Source organism: Chlorocebus sabaeus, chromosome 9, assembly GCF_047675955.1.
Source record: "Chlorocebus sabaeus isolate Y175 chromosome 9, mChlSab1.0.hap1, whole genome shotgun sequence".
Lineage (NCBI taxonomy): Eukaryota > Metazoa > Chordata > Mammalia > Primates > Cercopithecidae > Chlorocebus > Chlorocebus sabaeus.
This window is the reverse complement of record NC_132912.1, coordinates 36,180,551-36,196,881: the sequence shown is the minus strand read 5'-3', so window position 1 is coordinate 36,196,881 and position 16,331 is coordinate 36,180,551. Positions and strand designations below refer to the sequence as shown.

The window sequence follows — 16,331 nt, the reverse complement described above, 5'->3', positions numbered from 1 at the left end:
ACCCCTGGAGTCAGAACTATGTCATCCAAGGATATTGGGGTTTCCCTTATGACAGAAAAGGTTGAGTTTCCTTCTCAATACAGTGGTGCTGTCTTCCCTAGAAGCCTTTGATTCCTCTTTAAGTCCATCTTCTCCAAGGAAACTGAACACTCTGGACACAGGTGCCTCAATAAGTCCCAGCACAGCTTCTGTGAGTAGCCACTCAACTGATTGTCTACGACACAGTTGCTGAGATGGTGGCTTAGAGAAAGGAAAGAAGAAGAAAGGATTCATAGAGAAGCATTTTCTGTTTCAATGTGCTTAATGAGAAGACAGGAGGAGTGTTTGGTGAGTCAGGTTTACTAGAGGGCAAAGCTTCTACACCCTACGATTTGCCTAAGTCTGAACTAAGTCATTCTGTCAATGGGTTGGATCAGTATGAGTAACTAACAACTTATTATACTCCCCACCTGGAAATTTTAAGGTGCTTATTAATAGAAGGCCTTTTATAACAGGATTGAAAACATATCAGTAGCAGCTTCTTCAACTAGAGCATCGTATATGCCAACTAGGCATGAGTACCTGCTCTGGAAGAATTTGGCCTGGGACCCTTGAAACAAATCTGATAGTTATTTAAATGAAAACAAAAAATGCTGATTATCATCTATTCTATGAGATCTACATATCAAGTCATCTTCCATACTTTAGAATGCATCTGGCGAAATCACGTGCAGACCTACTGAGTTGCTTTGAGACTACCAATAATTTCCTTGTATCCATGGTTAGATATCAGCTCCCATTTAAAAAGTTGTGTTATGTATGTTTTTCAAGTTTTTCACAACTTCATACAGGGTATTATTAAAAATCAGAAGTAAATATAATATGAAGTAGCTTGGATCCCAAGGGAAAGTTCAAATTAGAATTTCTTTCATTGTTTAATTTCTAAAATAAAATTTTAGAAAATCTTTCCCACTAATGTAAAAATTTCTAAAATTTAAATGTAAGACTATTGTGACACAAACTTCAGAAACATTAATTATCTCACAGTACAGCATTCCTAGATTTTCCAAAGAGAACAATGTCAACTGAGGCTTCTGTTAAGCCATGGTCTCAGACCGCTTTTGCCCAAATTGCAAGCATTTTGATGGTGTTGTATTGGAAGTTAAATCACATTTACCTCCCTTCCAGCCCCAGTATGAAAGCATATAATAGGACAAATATTCAAGTTTAGCACACCTATAATAAAAATGTATTTCTCTCCTTAATTTTAAACTTTCCTAGTGTCATGAACTTAAGAGACAAGCATGAGGGAGATGTATATTACATGCTGTAGAGCATGTATTTTTAAAGTAATTTTGCAGAATGTGCAGTTTGCAATTGCTTATTCCCCACATCCCAACCTAGAATAGCACCATCCAGTAGAAATTTCTGTTGAGGATGAAATTGTTCTGTATTTGCACTGTTCAGGATGGTGCCCATTAACTCCAAGTCCCTACAGACCATTTGAAAGGTAGCTATTGTGACAGAGTAACTAAATTTTAAAGTACTATATAATTGTAAGTAAATTCAAACTCTTTCGGATGTGTACCCAGAAGTGGAATGGCTGCATCGTGTGGTAACTCTGTTTTTAATTTTTTGAGGAATTGCCATACTGTTTTCCATAGTGGTGGTACCATTTTACATTCCCACCCATCAACAGTGGAAAAGGATTCCAATTTCTCCGCATCCTTGCCAACACTTGTTTTCTGGTTTCTTGATAGCAGCCATCCTGCTGGGTGTAAGGTGATCTCAGTTTTGATATGCATTTCTCTAATAATTAGTGATGCTGGGCATCTTTTCATGTCCTTATTGGCCATTTATATATCTTCTTTGGAGAAATGTCTATTCAAGTCCTTTGCCCATTTTTGAATCAGGTTTCTCACTGTTGTTGAGTTTTAAGAGTTCGCTCTGTATCAAGGATACCAATCCTTTATCATATATACAATTCGCAAATATTTTCTCCTATTCTATTGGTTGCCCGTTTATTATCAAAAGGATGATGTTATCAATAGGATAATCTTTTAATGCACAAATTTTTAAAAATTTATTAAAGTCCAGTTTGTCTTTTTCTTCTGTTGCCTTTAGTGTCATATCCAAAAAATTACTGCCAAATCCAGTGAGTCTCTAGGATATCTATAGATCCATGTTCATAGCAGAATTACAATATCTCAAACATGGAAGCAACACTGTCCATTGACAAATGAATGGATAAGCAAAATGTGGTGTATACACACAGTGGAATATTATCAAGCCTTAAAAAGGAAATCCTGCAGTATGCTACTATATAAATGAACCTTGAGGACATTATGCTAAGTGCAATAAGACAGTCATTAAAAGGCAAATACTGCATGATTCCACTTATATGAGGTAGTTAAAATCACAGAGTAGAATGGTGGTTTTCTCAGGGGCTGGGGGAATGGCGATTGACTGTTTAGTGGATAGTTTCAGTTCTTCAAGGTGAAAAAAGTTCTAGAGATGGATAGTGATGATGGTTGCATAACAATATAAATGTACTTCATACAACTGAACTGTACACTTAAAATGATTTCTATGGTAAATTTTATGTTATGCATATTTTGCCACAATTTTTAAAAATGCCACATATGGCTGGTGGCTACAGAAATTGGATAGCACCATTCTAGAACATAAGTTAAAGCAGAAATCCGTATTAAAAAGAGATTAATATACACAATGGATAGTGGGTAGAAATAGAATCGCTGAATTCTGATTATTTGCCAGGGGACAGAGAAGGATGCTAGTTTACTTCCTATGCAACCAGAACCAGAAGAGACCAGTAAAAGCAGTACCTACCCCCTGTTGCTTCTATATTCGTAACAGAGGTGCATAATAGAAGGAAAATGTTTCAATATACCACATAAATAACAACTTAGTGTGAAACAGAAAGTAAGTTGTTTGTTCCTCAAATATTATTGAAAATGCCAGAATATGCTTTAAATTGATCCCAAACTTTAAATAGAAGTAACGTAGCTAATCAAAATATTACTTCTTTTCAGCCTGAGGCTTATTCTGTCACTAAGCATATGACTTTACGCATTAACATCAATCTGGGCCTCAGTTATTTCATCTATAAAACAATAAACTGTGAAGGTGAGGGTCCCTACAGGTCCTTTCCTGCTTTATCAGTCATTGAGAGTATTACTTTGGCATCTAAGATTCCCATTTTTCTTGCCTAAATACAGTCATGTACTGCATAATGATGTTCTAGTCAATGACAGACTGCATTATACAATGGTCATCCCGTAAGATTACAGTACTGTATTTTTACTGTAACTTTTCTGTTATGTTTAGATACACAAATACCACTGTGTTCCAATTGCCTACAGTATTCAGTAGTCACCTGCTGTACAGGTTTGCAGCCCAGGGGGAATAGTCTATACCACAGCCTAAGAGTAGCATCTGGTATACATCTAGGTTTGTGTAAGTATCATCTATGATGTTTGCATATACCAATACATTTCTCAGAACATATCCTCGTCATTAAGAGTCACATGACTGTATAAACAATTTCTCAAAATGCCAAGGAAAAGTGGCCTTGAAGTCTGTGCTGAATTTTCACTGGTTACTCTACCATGACTTGACAGTGGTTTTGATTTCTACCTCTGCACATGCTCTGTTTATAAAGACCTCTACAGCATCATTTGTCATTCTCACGTCACTATGGATTTTATCATTATAGCATTTATGACAGCATTACAAGTTTCTAAGCTACTTGCAGTATGAGCCACAACTATCAGAACTACTTGAAAGATCTGGCTACCAGCATTAATAATTAAAAATCATTACCAAAGACCGCTTTTCTGAAAACCTCGAAAGAGAAGAAATAAAATAAAGGGAGAAGAGGGTCGATGAGAAAAAACATGTATTCTAAATACGTATTGTAGTAATTTGTTAAACAGTTACCTTGTTCTACAAGTGCTCTGTTTATGAGAGCACTATAAAAGTGCTTTCTTTCTTTCGTTTCCCCCCCTCCCCCTGTGGGAGAAGGGAAGCAATGAAGGAAATGAAAGAGTTCATTTAAGTGCTATATTCACATAAGGCTAATTTGTAAAAGCTCAATCCAGCTGAATATACTTGCAGCCACCACTGGACCACAAAACTTCAGCTGAGCAGACTAATTGAGATTCTTCAGGAGAACTCCCTTGTCTTTGGTAGTTACAGATGTCTCATTAGGCATTCTGTATCTCCCCGTTCTCTAGAATACTAAGTCTGACTCTGCCCGGCCTGAGGACACAGCCTGTGAATTTCCAACAGATTCTAATACACCATCGTTGTGAGACAGTTCATTTTGTTTTGCACCCATTTGATTTTTGTTTTTGTTTGTTTCAAACTAAAGTTGCAATTAATAGTACTATGTTAGCTGCACTGGAATACTGTTTAAAAAAATAACAAAACCTACGCTCCACCTCCAAGACTGTAACATGCAGGCCAAAGGCCCTATTAAACACTTTCTGGAGTCTTACACCAGAGAAGTGCTTTCTATAAAAGAAGATCATTAGAGCTGATGGCTGGAGTTCAGGGGGAATAAAATCTTATTTTCTATCCATTTTCAATTCTCTATAGAGATGCAATATTTGAACATTTGACTTTTCTTAGACTAGTGAGAGTGTGGGCCCCAGTTGACTATTTTTATTTTCTTCTTTACTAAAAAGACATGTTTTGGACTCCTCTGTGTATTTCTTTAAAAATGCCTAAAGATCTTTGAGGAATTTGAGTCATGGGAAACTACATGTTTTTTAATTAGAAGCCTCTCCCATGAGCTGGAAAAAATCTCTTGGCACAATTATGGAATAACTATTTTCCCTTCACTGCTTTTTTTTTTTTTTTTTTTGAGACAGAGTCTCACAGTTGCCCAGGCTGGAGTGCAGTGGTGTGATCTCGGCTCACTGCAACCTCTGCCTCCTGGATTCAAGTGATTCTCCTGCCTCAGTCTCCCCGTAGCTGGGATTACAGGCACCTGCCACCATGCCCAGCTAATTTTTTTGAATTTTTAGTAGAGATAGGGTTTCACCATGTTGGCCAGGCTGGTCTCGAACCCCTGACCTCAAATGATTCGCCTGCCTCAGCCTCCCAAAGTGCTGGGATTACAGGCGTGAGCCACTGTGCCCGGCCCACTGCTATCTTAATGTTCAATATTGTGGGCTTGCAAAGAGGCATGGAATGAAATAGTAAAAAGGTCTCCATGTATCTGCCATTATTAGTGAGTTTTCACTTGTATGTAAGCAATGGTGTGCACACACACACACACGTAGCACACACACACCTTTGTGTGTATATGTTATAAACACACATACAACCCATCTACCACTAAGTCCAAAGTTTCACCAAATTATTTCATTTGTGCTTTTCACATAAGAAAAAAACAATTTATAGATTTGTCTCTATCTAAAATACAAACATCATTCTTTGGAGATATTTAATAATTAACTTACTTTCTCCAGAGTAAAGGGTAAAATTTCTTATTTCTATACAATTTAAATAAGTGTTTTTCTTCTAACTGGAATGTGACAGTGTATTTAAATATATTTTCTTTTCTAAATCTCCAACTACCTTTTTCAATGACATTCTAAAGGAAGACTTACAAATAAAATTGATAATTTATTTCAGCTTTTAATATATTTTCTACTATAAAACCAAGCTGTCAAGACAGGAAAATATTACTAGCTTTGTTATTACAAAAACAAGTGAGAATTTTTAATTCACAAAGGATGAAAACACAAGACATTAATCTCACTGTACATACAATATTACAATAAACTGATTAGCTGTAGAATAAAACAATTAAGACTTCACACATACATGCACACACACACATACACACACATGTACCTTGAAACAAGAAACACAGGACAATTTTAATCTTTGATATATGTTCATGGACACCAAGAGCAAGAACATCACTGATTTGAGTCTAATTGTTTTCCTGGTATACAATCATTATATAAGCAAGATCTAAAGCATATTGTGTTATTAAGGACATCTTTAGGCAAATATAAACATCCTGATTTAGGGCTTTTTCTCCCCACCCAGAACAATCTGCTTTAGCTATCAAGTAGTTTGGTTTGTTATCAATTTAACACGCTCACAACAACAAATACAGAATTTCTACCACAAAATTCAGGTGAGAGGTTTTCAGACAGATCATAGAAAAAAAATACTTGTTCCCAAGGAAGGCAATCTGTAAATTATAAATGCAACCCTAAGAAAAAAAAAAAATCCTGGTCACAAATCACTCACTTTCAAATATTGATGGAGAAATAAAAAGTGTATGTTGGGGGTGGAGAAATGTTGGCATGGAAGACAGGAGGAAAAGTATGAAAGAGAAAAGTGTTATTTGCCACAGGAAATATTGGATTCAGTTGATTTTTAAAAATGAGGTATAAGAGTATGCCAGTAAATGCAAAAACAAAAAAATTAAAAAACAAAATGCACATTTCCAATGGAAAAATCTCTAAACCTCTTATAGTTTTATTAGACATTTCATGTACAGAAGTTAATCTAGAAAAATACATTTTAAAAATCTTCAACAGACCATGCTCCCTGTAACAAAACCTTCCAAACCCTGTGTTTTATTATACAAAGCAATCTACATTAGTAGGTAAAAAGAAATTCTCCAATTTAGCAATGTCATTTTCCAACCGACATCATCTAATTTACAGATGGGTTTCCACTATTCATACTGGAATTAGAATTCTGTAATAAATTTTTTCTAATGTTTTCTGTACATATTAAATAACCTAACAGGTTCCTCTTGTAGTGCATGTGCCATTTAGCAAGTCTATTCAGTATTTTTCCAGTACCATTCTCATGACAGTGATTTGCCTGTAAATGTAATTAATATCTAAAAGTGCACACAGTTAACTTCCCCAAATAACGGCCTATTTCTGGAGGAAACCTAATATTCACAGAAAAGATTACCAATAACATGATTAGAAATGTAGGGTTAGAATGTACTCTGAGACTATACAACACAATTATATACACAAGCTAAAGGACATTAAGTCTTTAGCCTATATTTACATAAAATAATGTGTGTTTCCACAGGGTCATACCAAGAACTCAGTATGGTACTAGATATAATTAGGATTGTTAGCTACAATTCAGTATAGCAAGACAGCCCTAAAATGCCCTGAACTGACTTAAGCTAACTAAAACTCCAGTATATCACAGTGTTTTAAGTAATATTAGTGTGCTGCCCAAACAAGCAACTAAGATATCCAGTAAGGATGCTGTGTAACACAGTAAAAGACAGCAAGCCTTCATCAAGAGGTTATTTTGGGGTTATGAATTTTGGCACTTAAGACTGCCACTGCATGCAGAAACCCCAAAAAAGAAATACACAGGTTTCAAAATGGATATACTTCATTTTGTTTAAAATGCCCAAGAGCCTTTTCAACATAACTGATAGTAAGTATTTTGTTCTATCGAGTCATGAATCTTGAGAAGAAAGTCTACATTATCCAATTTCAGGGAAAAAATACAGTTTTCTTACCAAATTATCCAGTGTATATGACTGGTTAGAATTTTAAGTTTTGATTTTTACTGAAATTCAGAGTATGAAACACAAACATTCAGGATAAAATGAATTCATAATTACACGCAGTTATATCAACTTGCAACAAAGCAGCAAATATGAGGGCCTAACACACATCTTGACTCTCTCCTTCCCTTCTGATCCCTCAAAAAAAAAGTGCAAAATTAGAGTCACTGCTTGGTCCAAAAAATAAAATACATTGTGTATAAACATTTGAAATCTGATGGAATCCAGCTTCTATTCCACAGGTTGTCTTCAGTAAGAATCAGCGTCCGAAGATGGAACTCAGTTCCAGAAGAATTAATTCTACAATCTGATTTTGGTACACAGTATGAACTGCTATATTACCAGTCTCTTTTTCTGGTTTTAATAGAGTGGGACCAAAAACAATTGCTATACTCTGATAGGTCATTCGATTTTTCTCTCCATTTTCTACAACTCTGAAGGGAAAGAAAGAAGTTGTTAAAAGAGAAAATAAAAGAGAGGGAAAATTATTCAAATGGTGTTATAAACCTAACAGTTTGCATTTTAAAAAGAGAATTAATGCTCATTTTCCTAACGTGACGCATAAACTATTTAACCAAGCAGAATTATGCCTAAATGCCATATGAAGCTTTATTTTTGATAAACACAGCTGAAAGGTACAATTAAGCATACTCTAAAAAACTTTAAATGTGTGATATTTTAGCTTAGTTTTTAAAACAGAACATTTAAGTATGAGTTACAATTCAGGTAACAATGACTGTTCCATTAAATTGATGGGAAAAAAATCTCATTAGGGTGTGGAGATTAAACTTTCTATTTTACTCATTTTATGTTATTTCTTTTAAAAAAAACCTCTCTAGCTGGGATTTTTTGTTTTAGTATTCTAGAGTACTTTCTATAAGATGAAAGAACTCGGTTATTAAAGTGGTTATGTAGTAACTTAGAACCATGGTGGCTTTGTTACAAGGTAACTTAATACACCTCAATTAATATCCAATCTCATCTTCATATTAACTTTAGCAACAATTTCTGAACACCTATGTGCTAAGCATTACATAAATACTTCACATATAATATCTACTTTATTATAGCAAATCATTTACCCATGACAGACTGATACTACAAGGAGCTCAGTGAGTAACTTTTTCAAGTTACAAAGACAGCAAGTAGCATAGCTGGGATCCAAACCTAGGTTTGAATGATCCTGGCCCCACAGGCCTTCCTGCTTCCCCTTGTGCTATACCACATCCCATGACTGGGCAGTCCTCCTACCTTTTGAGATGTCGGAAAAGAATCTGCATTGTATCCTGGTTTGGCTTTGGCAACTGTCTGATTAGGTCCTTAACAGCAGCGACTCGCTGTCTTGGTTCTTGCTCTGAAAAAAGATAATAACCAGATATTTTACAGCAAATTCTTATGAAACTGAAAGCAGTGTCACAGTTTGGAAGCTGATATTTGGTAATACACAGTGACACCTGGTGGTCACATTTAAAATGTTTGGAGTAAAACAATTGAAAATACTTGCTTAAAGTAAGATAAAAAAATAGGGTGGCTTAATCTGTGCAAATAATTTTCAATATCTAGAAAAAACTGAGTAGAATCACATACTTACTAATTGCATTAACAAAATCATTAAAATGATTAAATGTAAAAAGAGGTTCTGGTAATTCTCGAAAAAACATTTTGAGTGCTCCAGTAATGACATGAATATCTTCCCATTTACTGTCATTCAAGTCCAACTTCTCATCTGAAAAACAGCAGGAATTGGACATTTTAAAAAATTACTTTAAGCCAGTTCAAAAAGTTATGAGTGATGCATTTGAATAACAACAGGAAATATAATCTTACCGTGATTGACTGCAAACCTTAGCTTCTGGATCACTGCGAGGTTGCCACTTACTCTGTATATCCCATCAACATCCAAACCTAAGAGACAATAATAATTTGTGTGTGTTTAAAGTACGTGTTTGCCTCTTCTGAACATGTTTGCATGTGTCAGAATTCTCACTCACTAGCATTAGCCTAAAATCAAATGGGCAAATACTCTTCTTCTCTAAATGGCTTCTGGTAGATGCTTGGCAGGGGAGAGAGATGGAGATTTGCTCTGAATTCTGTTTAATAAACAGCAGTAATTCTACTCTGCTCATCATATAGACTGTGAATCAGCTCAAGGAAGTGGCTTCATTAATCTTAAAACACTAACAATTTCAAATACATTTCTGAAAACATCTGGGGATAATTCAAAATTAAAGGAAGCCAGCAGGTAAAATCGGCCCATGCATATTTTGCACACCATTTGATAATGTAAACGCACACATTGTAAAAACTTTATTGAAAGCATCTGTCATATTAAATGTTTCTAATAAATAAACTTAATATAACCACTAAACTAATGGTTCTATAAAAACAATACAAAATTTGCTATAATTTATTATTTTCTTTTATACATGAAACAGAATCATCTGAAATTCATACAGTTAAGCCCCAAAATTTCAGGTATTCATTAAATGATAATAATGTACAAATTCGAATGTACACTATTCATTTAGCTTCAAATTAAGACAATAGTGTGGCATCCCTATTGCCATGCTGACAAGAAGAGACAATGGGACAAGAGACTGGCAGAAATTACAAATTGAATTACATGTTTTAATTGTACAAAATTTTTTCATGATATAGAGATAAGTTAATGTGATTACAATCAATATACTACTATTTATATAAAACTAGTATAAATATTATAGCTATGTTTAAATTAACCACAATAGAAATTAGTTTGTCATATTTTACAGAAAACGACATAAAAATTTTTATCTCATGAGACATTTGCGGTTGACCTGTTTAAAATGTCATCTGATTTTTAGAACAGAAGAAACTTAATAAATAAACATAATCTCCTCAGACCTTACACATTGTCAGATTATTTCTTAAAAATAAACTCAATTTCACAATCACTACCTTCTTCATTTTAAGCAAATGCTTAAATGAAATGGCTTCAAAGAAAAGCATATACTTAATTAATTGCGAGTACCAAGCATTCAACAGATGCCTGGAGAGGTCCTATTTGAAACAGGTGTAAACATGTGTTTTTGCAAACAAAATTATTTTCTTAACCTCTTAGGACTACAGGGAACTTTTGGTTGCATCACTCAAAATCATAAAAATTCTGGGAATTTTGATGGCAAAACAAGAAGCTGGTTTGCTTAATGTAAAAAAAAAAAAAAAAATCAAAATCCTTCTCTTACCATATTCTTCAACATGTTCAATACATAACTTCACAAACTTTGGTACTGTGCCATTCTCTCTTTGACACAGATTAGCAAGATTGGATCCAAATACCTGATCTGAAAAAGATTTATTTTTAAAAAGTCAATCACCTTGCTAAAATTCAGTTCTTGAAATGGTTAACCATTCAAAGTGCAACAGAAACATCCAGTGTAACCAAATATTGTTTAACATGGCCCTATGCCCTATGCAATATGCATCTTGCCTACTTCTCCCTTTTCACTTCAAACAATTCATTTCCAAACTCATAAACACCCTCACTCACTCTTGCCTGAGAACCTTTGTACTTTCTACTGCTTTTTCAGAAAGCAATTTTCCACCCAATTTAGCTCCTTCTTATCACTCCTGGTCTCAGCTAAAATGTCACCTACTTTTAATAACCCCTCTGACCATCCTTACCTAAGAGAACCCAATTCCAGACACATCCTATTTTATTACTGTGTTAGATTCATAGTATTTGTTACTATTTCACAATTATCTTGTCTACCTCCCACTTGAGTATAAGTTTCATGAGGGCAAGAACCATGTAGTTCCTGAACACCAACAGGTATTCACAGCACCTAGGCTTGTGCCTAGCACTTAGTAAATACTCGACTATTTTTAAAACTATTAAAATAAGCATATGCCCACCCATCATGTATCATCAACATTTGACTTCACAAAATTTATTTCAAAGACTCTTCTATTAATCTTTCAACCCAACAGTTTTGAAATTCCATATTAGTGGTAAACGTTCAGGAAAACAAACTGTGAAGTGATAAGGACATAAAGTGACAACAGTTTATATTTCTCAGGGAAAAGGCCTGGTGAACAAATGAGCAACAGTTTCTTTCTTTTTTTTTTTTTTTTTTTTTGAGACGGAGTCTTGCTCTGTAGCCCGGGCTGGACTGCAGTGGCCGGATCTCAGCTCACTGCAAGCTCCGCCTCCCGGGTTCACGCCATTCTCCTGCCTCAGCCTCCGGAGTAGCTGGGACTACAGTTTCTATTCATTTATTTGTCAGGCTTTTTTTTTTTTTTTTTTAAGTTTTTAAAGACTCTAAACTCAACATACAAATTTATATGCTTTATTGGAGAGTACCTGTTATCCATAACTCTTAAAGTTGCTAATTTTAATTACTGAATTAGCTAGTCTCTTCCTAGAAATCTTAAATGCTTTTTTTTTTTTAAGACAGAGACTTTATCACCCAGGCTGCACTGCAGCCTCTAATTCCTGTGCTTAAGTGATGCTCCCACTCAGCCTCCCAAGTAGCTAGGAATAAGGGTGTGTGACACCATACCCAACTAATTTTTTGTAGAGAGTGTCTCTCTATGTTACCCAATCTGGTCTCAAGTTCCTGTACTCAAGCAGTCCTCCTGCCTCCCAAAATGGGAGGTTTATAGATGTGAGCCACTGCACCTGACCTTAAATATCTTCCTAATAAAATTTGCTTATGTGTTTTAATGCAAATGCTTCACAAATAGACGGCCTTTGTTAGAAGCTTCATAACAATCTGACAGATATATACATTATAGACTATATTATCTTTATTTTTATTTATGAATAAATGCCATTGTTTTAAGTCATGTATTAGAAAATTTCATCTTTGGAATTAAACATGCTTGTAAGAACTGAAAGCATACACAAGTAATGTGATTTTTAAAGAATATTTTCCTATAAAAAAAGATTGTTAGTCCATTATAGTGCTTATAAATGAAATAACAAGTAAATAAATTAGTTAGAAAAAAGCACCTTATGCTAATTTTTCAATTACCTTAAATGACAGCCAAAGGTAAAAATTATTCGTTCATTTTTCTTTCTACTATTAGTGATATTCAAAATTTCTTATTTCTTGTGATCTTTGCATCTCAAAACTAAACTTCTCATTGTCACAATTTCTAAAAATCTGCCACCCATCACATCCATGTAGTTCCTCTGAAATAGGCTTTCCTAAAAGTTCAGTTTGTTATTTGTCTGTCCACTGCTTTAGTTAAAATAAACTTTTTAAAAAATCTATTTTAATTACTTAATGTCTTTTAATAACTGTACTTAAATACTTGAATAAAGAATAGTCTTACTGTTTGAAAATGTTAATTTGAAACATCTTATTTATGTAGGCCAACATTCATTATTATCAACAATACTTCTACCAACCTTTAATATAACCTTTTTCACGAACAGCTTGCAAAGTGGGGCGTCGTGTAAGAAACTTCTTTAAGTTTTTCTTGGTTTTTTTCTGTTCTGAAGAATCTATGCTAGATACTTTAAAGGCTTAAGACAAAAGGACAGGTAATAAGCATTTGTAAAAGTTTTTTTGATACAAGTTTTTCCAGCCAGCATGCAAAACATATTAACCTCATATGTCAAGATCATAGTACAATTCACTTATTTTAACTTTAATGTGGTTTAAGGACAAGATGTGAAGAATTATATTAACACAGAACCCATTTCAAAGTTATAAACTAAACCAAACATTTCATTTTTATCACTAAAAACAGATGACAACCATACCTTCTATGGTATATCTGCCAAGACATCCCTAATTTACTCTAACATATTCATTATTTCATAAATTATTAACTACTTATCTTTATTGATTGTCCATTAGTTTTAGAAGGTAAAATGACCACCAAAAAGTAAAAATACATAAAATACACAACAAACAAAACAATCCCTATCTTCACTGAACAAGAAAACTGGAGATACACACAGAAATATATAGAGAGATAAATATAGACATAATTATCATAACTATTATACTTGTACTTTAAGCTAACTTTCATCGTAATTATTTGTACTTTGAGCTACAAATGCGACTACACGAAAAATGTCCTCCATTGCCTTGAGTCTTGATTTCTTTTTCTGTTATAGTAACAAAAATTCAAAAGGTATATTTCTTGAAAGTAAGTCTATTTGGGGAAAGTTGAGGGCATGAAGAATCTATAATATAGAATAAAAAATAATCACATTTTTATGTTAAATTGCTACCTGTTGACAATGTCAGTAATAGGCCTCAAGTTCATTAAAAATACAGAAAAGTAGAACTGATTTTCTAATCATCAGTTAATATGAAGGCCAAAAAGTTCTTAGTTAAACGTGGATTTGTTAAAATGGACTGAACAAAGTACCAAGTCACACAGCTAATGGCCTGTTTAAGCAATGTAATTCACAAGGGGCCAACATTAGAAAATGCTTTTCTTAAAGCTGCTGTCTTTCACTATGCACCTTTCTGTAGTAAGATCTGGAGATAGGAATGCGTGCATCTTTTTACATGCACAGACACACCCTAGTCCAGAGACGGATGCCTGGTGTCCAGTAGGAAATTACGGGACATATTCCATGACTTTTGACTTCTTAAAGTGTAAGATTCTATGTAGAATCTTAAACAGTAAGTATATATTTTTAAATCAGTAAAGTTCAGCTTGCTAGAGGCCTCAACAGAAATGCACTATACTTCTTCTCTGAAAGCAGCACAACACCTTAAAATTAATGAGATGCCACAGGATGCATACTATGAGGCTGAAAAACAACAATAATGAGTTAAGAAAGACGGCTGATACAATGAGACTGCACTTGGTTAACTGCATAACCTTTTTGAAACATTGGACATTCCATTCAGCTTTTATATATGTATTTAAAACTTTCAAAATGCTAAGAGAACAAGCTCAAATCCTTAGCAAAATAGGAAAAGGACAACTTACAACGAAGCTTTTTGGGATCCTTTTGTTCCTTTTCTTTATCATGCTTTTCTATTCCTGGTGAATCTGGGAGTATCTCCTCTTCAATTCCTTCATCAGTGTCTACTGCCTATTGGTTAGATATTTCCCAAACATATATTACACTTCTAGTTGGAATGGCACAATTCTCACAATGACTATTGTAAATGACTCTTCCAAACAATTTTAGGAAACCAATTAACATACAGTATGTATGACTTAGATATTTGATAAATACTTTTTCTCTCCCTACATGGCATCAATTTTGATTTTTTTTAAAAAGAAATTATTGCTGAAAATTCACAGGATAATGTTAGTTTACACTGATGATGACGCTACCTTGCCTAATTTTAATCAACTTTTAGTGACACTAACAGTTAAAAGGTAAGGCTATAATTTATGGTGAAAAACACAATAGAGCTACATTCTCTGACAACAATACAAGACTTCTACACACGGACCTGACAAGAGTATTACCCTGTAACAACAGGACAAGACTCATCCTCCAGATTCATGGTTGTCAACTGAAAGAAATCATAGAGCGGCCAGGCGTGGTGGCTCACACCTGTAATCCCAGCACTTTGGGAGGCCAAGGCAGGCAAACGACCTGAGGTTAGGAGTTTGAGACCAGCCTGGCCAACATCATGAAACCCCGCCTCTACTAAAAATACAAAAAGTAGCCAGGTGTGGTAGCACACGCCTGGAATCCCAGCTACTCGGGAGGCTGAGGCAGGAGAACTGTGTGAATCTGGGAGTCAGAGATTGCAGTGAGCCAAGATTGCGCCATTGCAGTCTAGCCTGGACGAGAGAGTAAGGCTCTGTCTCAAAAAAAAAAAAAAAACAGAAAAAAAGAAATCCTAGAGCTCATCTATAACTTAACTAAGGTCACTTGTACAGACTAAAGAATGACTGAGTTCTCAAAACTAAAAACCTTCGCTCTGCCGTCACATGGATATCTTTACTCCACCAGAAATGTATTTTTGTGGATGGTGTAAGGAAGGGTTCCAGTTTTTTCTTGGATTCCCAGCTGCACCAGCACCATTTGCTTCCTCTACAGTGCTCTATCTGGCAAAACGTGTCCACAGGTACGTGGGTCTGTTTCTAGGTTCTTTATGGTTTCAGAGGTACGTATGCCTACCCTGCATGGATACCACACTTTATTAAGGAATATGGCTTTTCAAAGACGACATATGATAGTGCAAGTCCTTTTTCTTTCTTCTTCAATAGTATCTTAGGTATTCTTAGCTTTTTGCATTTCTATATAAATTTTAGAATAAGCTTTTCAAGTTCTACCAGAAAAACTACTGGGATTTTAAATGAGATTCAAAAATCTCAAGTCTATAAATCATTTGGAAGAAAATTATATCTTTATATTACTGAATCTTTAAATGCATGAACAAGATATACTTCTCATTTACTTAGGTTTTCTTCAGTGTCTCTCAATAAAGATTTGTAATTTTCCCTGCAAAGTTCTTGCACCTCTTGCTACATTTAGTCCTTGGTATCTTCTGACACTTTGGAAACAGTATGTATTTTAAAATTTCTTAATCAAAAATACAGGCCAGGTGCAGTGGCTCCACACCTGTAATCCCAGCACTTTGGGAGGCAAAGGTGGGCAGATCACTTGAGGTCAGGAATTCAAGAGCAGCCTGGACAACATGGTGAAACCTCATCTCTACTAAAAATACAAAAACTCAGGCACGTGTGGTGGTGGGTGCCTGTTATCCCAGCTACTTGGGAGACTGAGACAGGAGAATCACTTGAACCCGGGAGACAGAGGGTGCTGTGAGCTGAGATC

The 16,331-nt window shown here is 34.8% G+C and overlaps 1 protein-coding gene across 7 annotated transcripts in view; it reads right to left on the bottom strand.

The window, feature by feature from the left end:
• Positions 1 to 16,331, bottom strand: part of ARHGAP12 (Rho GTPase activating protein 12) — a 148,833-nt gene that overhangs the window by 18,299 nt on the left and 114,203 nt on the right. For 6 of the 7 annotated variants that reach the window (XM_008002713.3, XM_008002715.3, XM_008002717.3 and 3 more), the window contains 7 exons: positions 14,519 to 14,624; positions 12,972 to 13,088; positions 10,801 to 10,899; positions 9,404 to 9,481; positions 9,168 to 9,302; positions 8,828 to 8,930; positions 5,627 to 8,010 (listed from right to left, as the gene is read on the bottom strand). In XM_008002713.3, coding sequence (XP_008000904.3) covers positions 7,836 to 8,010; positions 8,828 to 8,930; positions 9,168 to 9,302; positions 9,404 to 9,481; positions 10,801 to 10,899; positions 12,972 to 13,088; positions 14,519 to 14,624 — 813 coding nt within the window. In that variant the 3' untranslated portion in view covers positions 5,627 to 7,835. Of the gene's footprint in view, positions 1 to 5,626; positions 8,011 to 8,827; positions 8,931 to 9,167; positions 9,303 to 9,403; positions 9,482 to 10,800; positions 10,900 to 12,971; positions 13,089 to 14,518; positions 14,625 to 16,331 lie in introns of those variants that run through there. The other variant, XM_073018861.1, reaches the window with a different exon arrangement.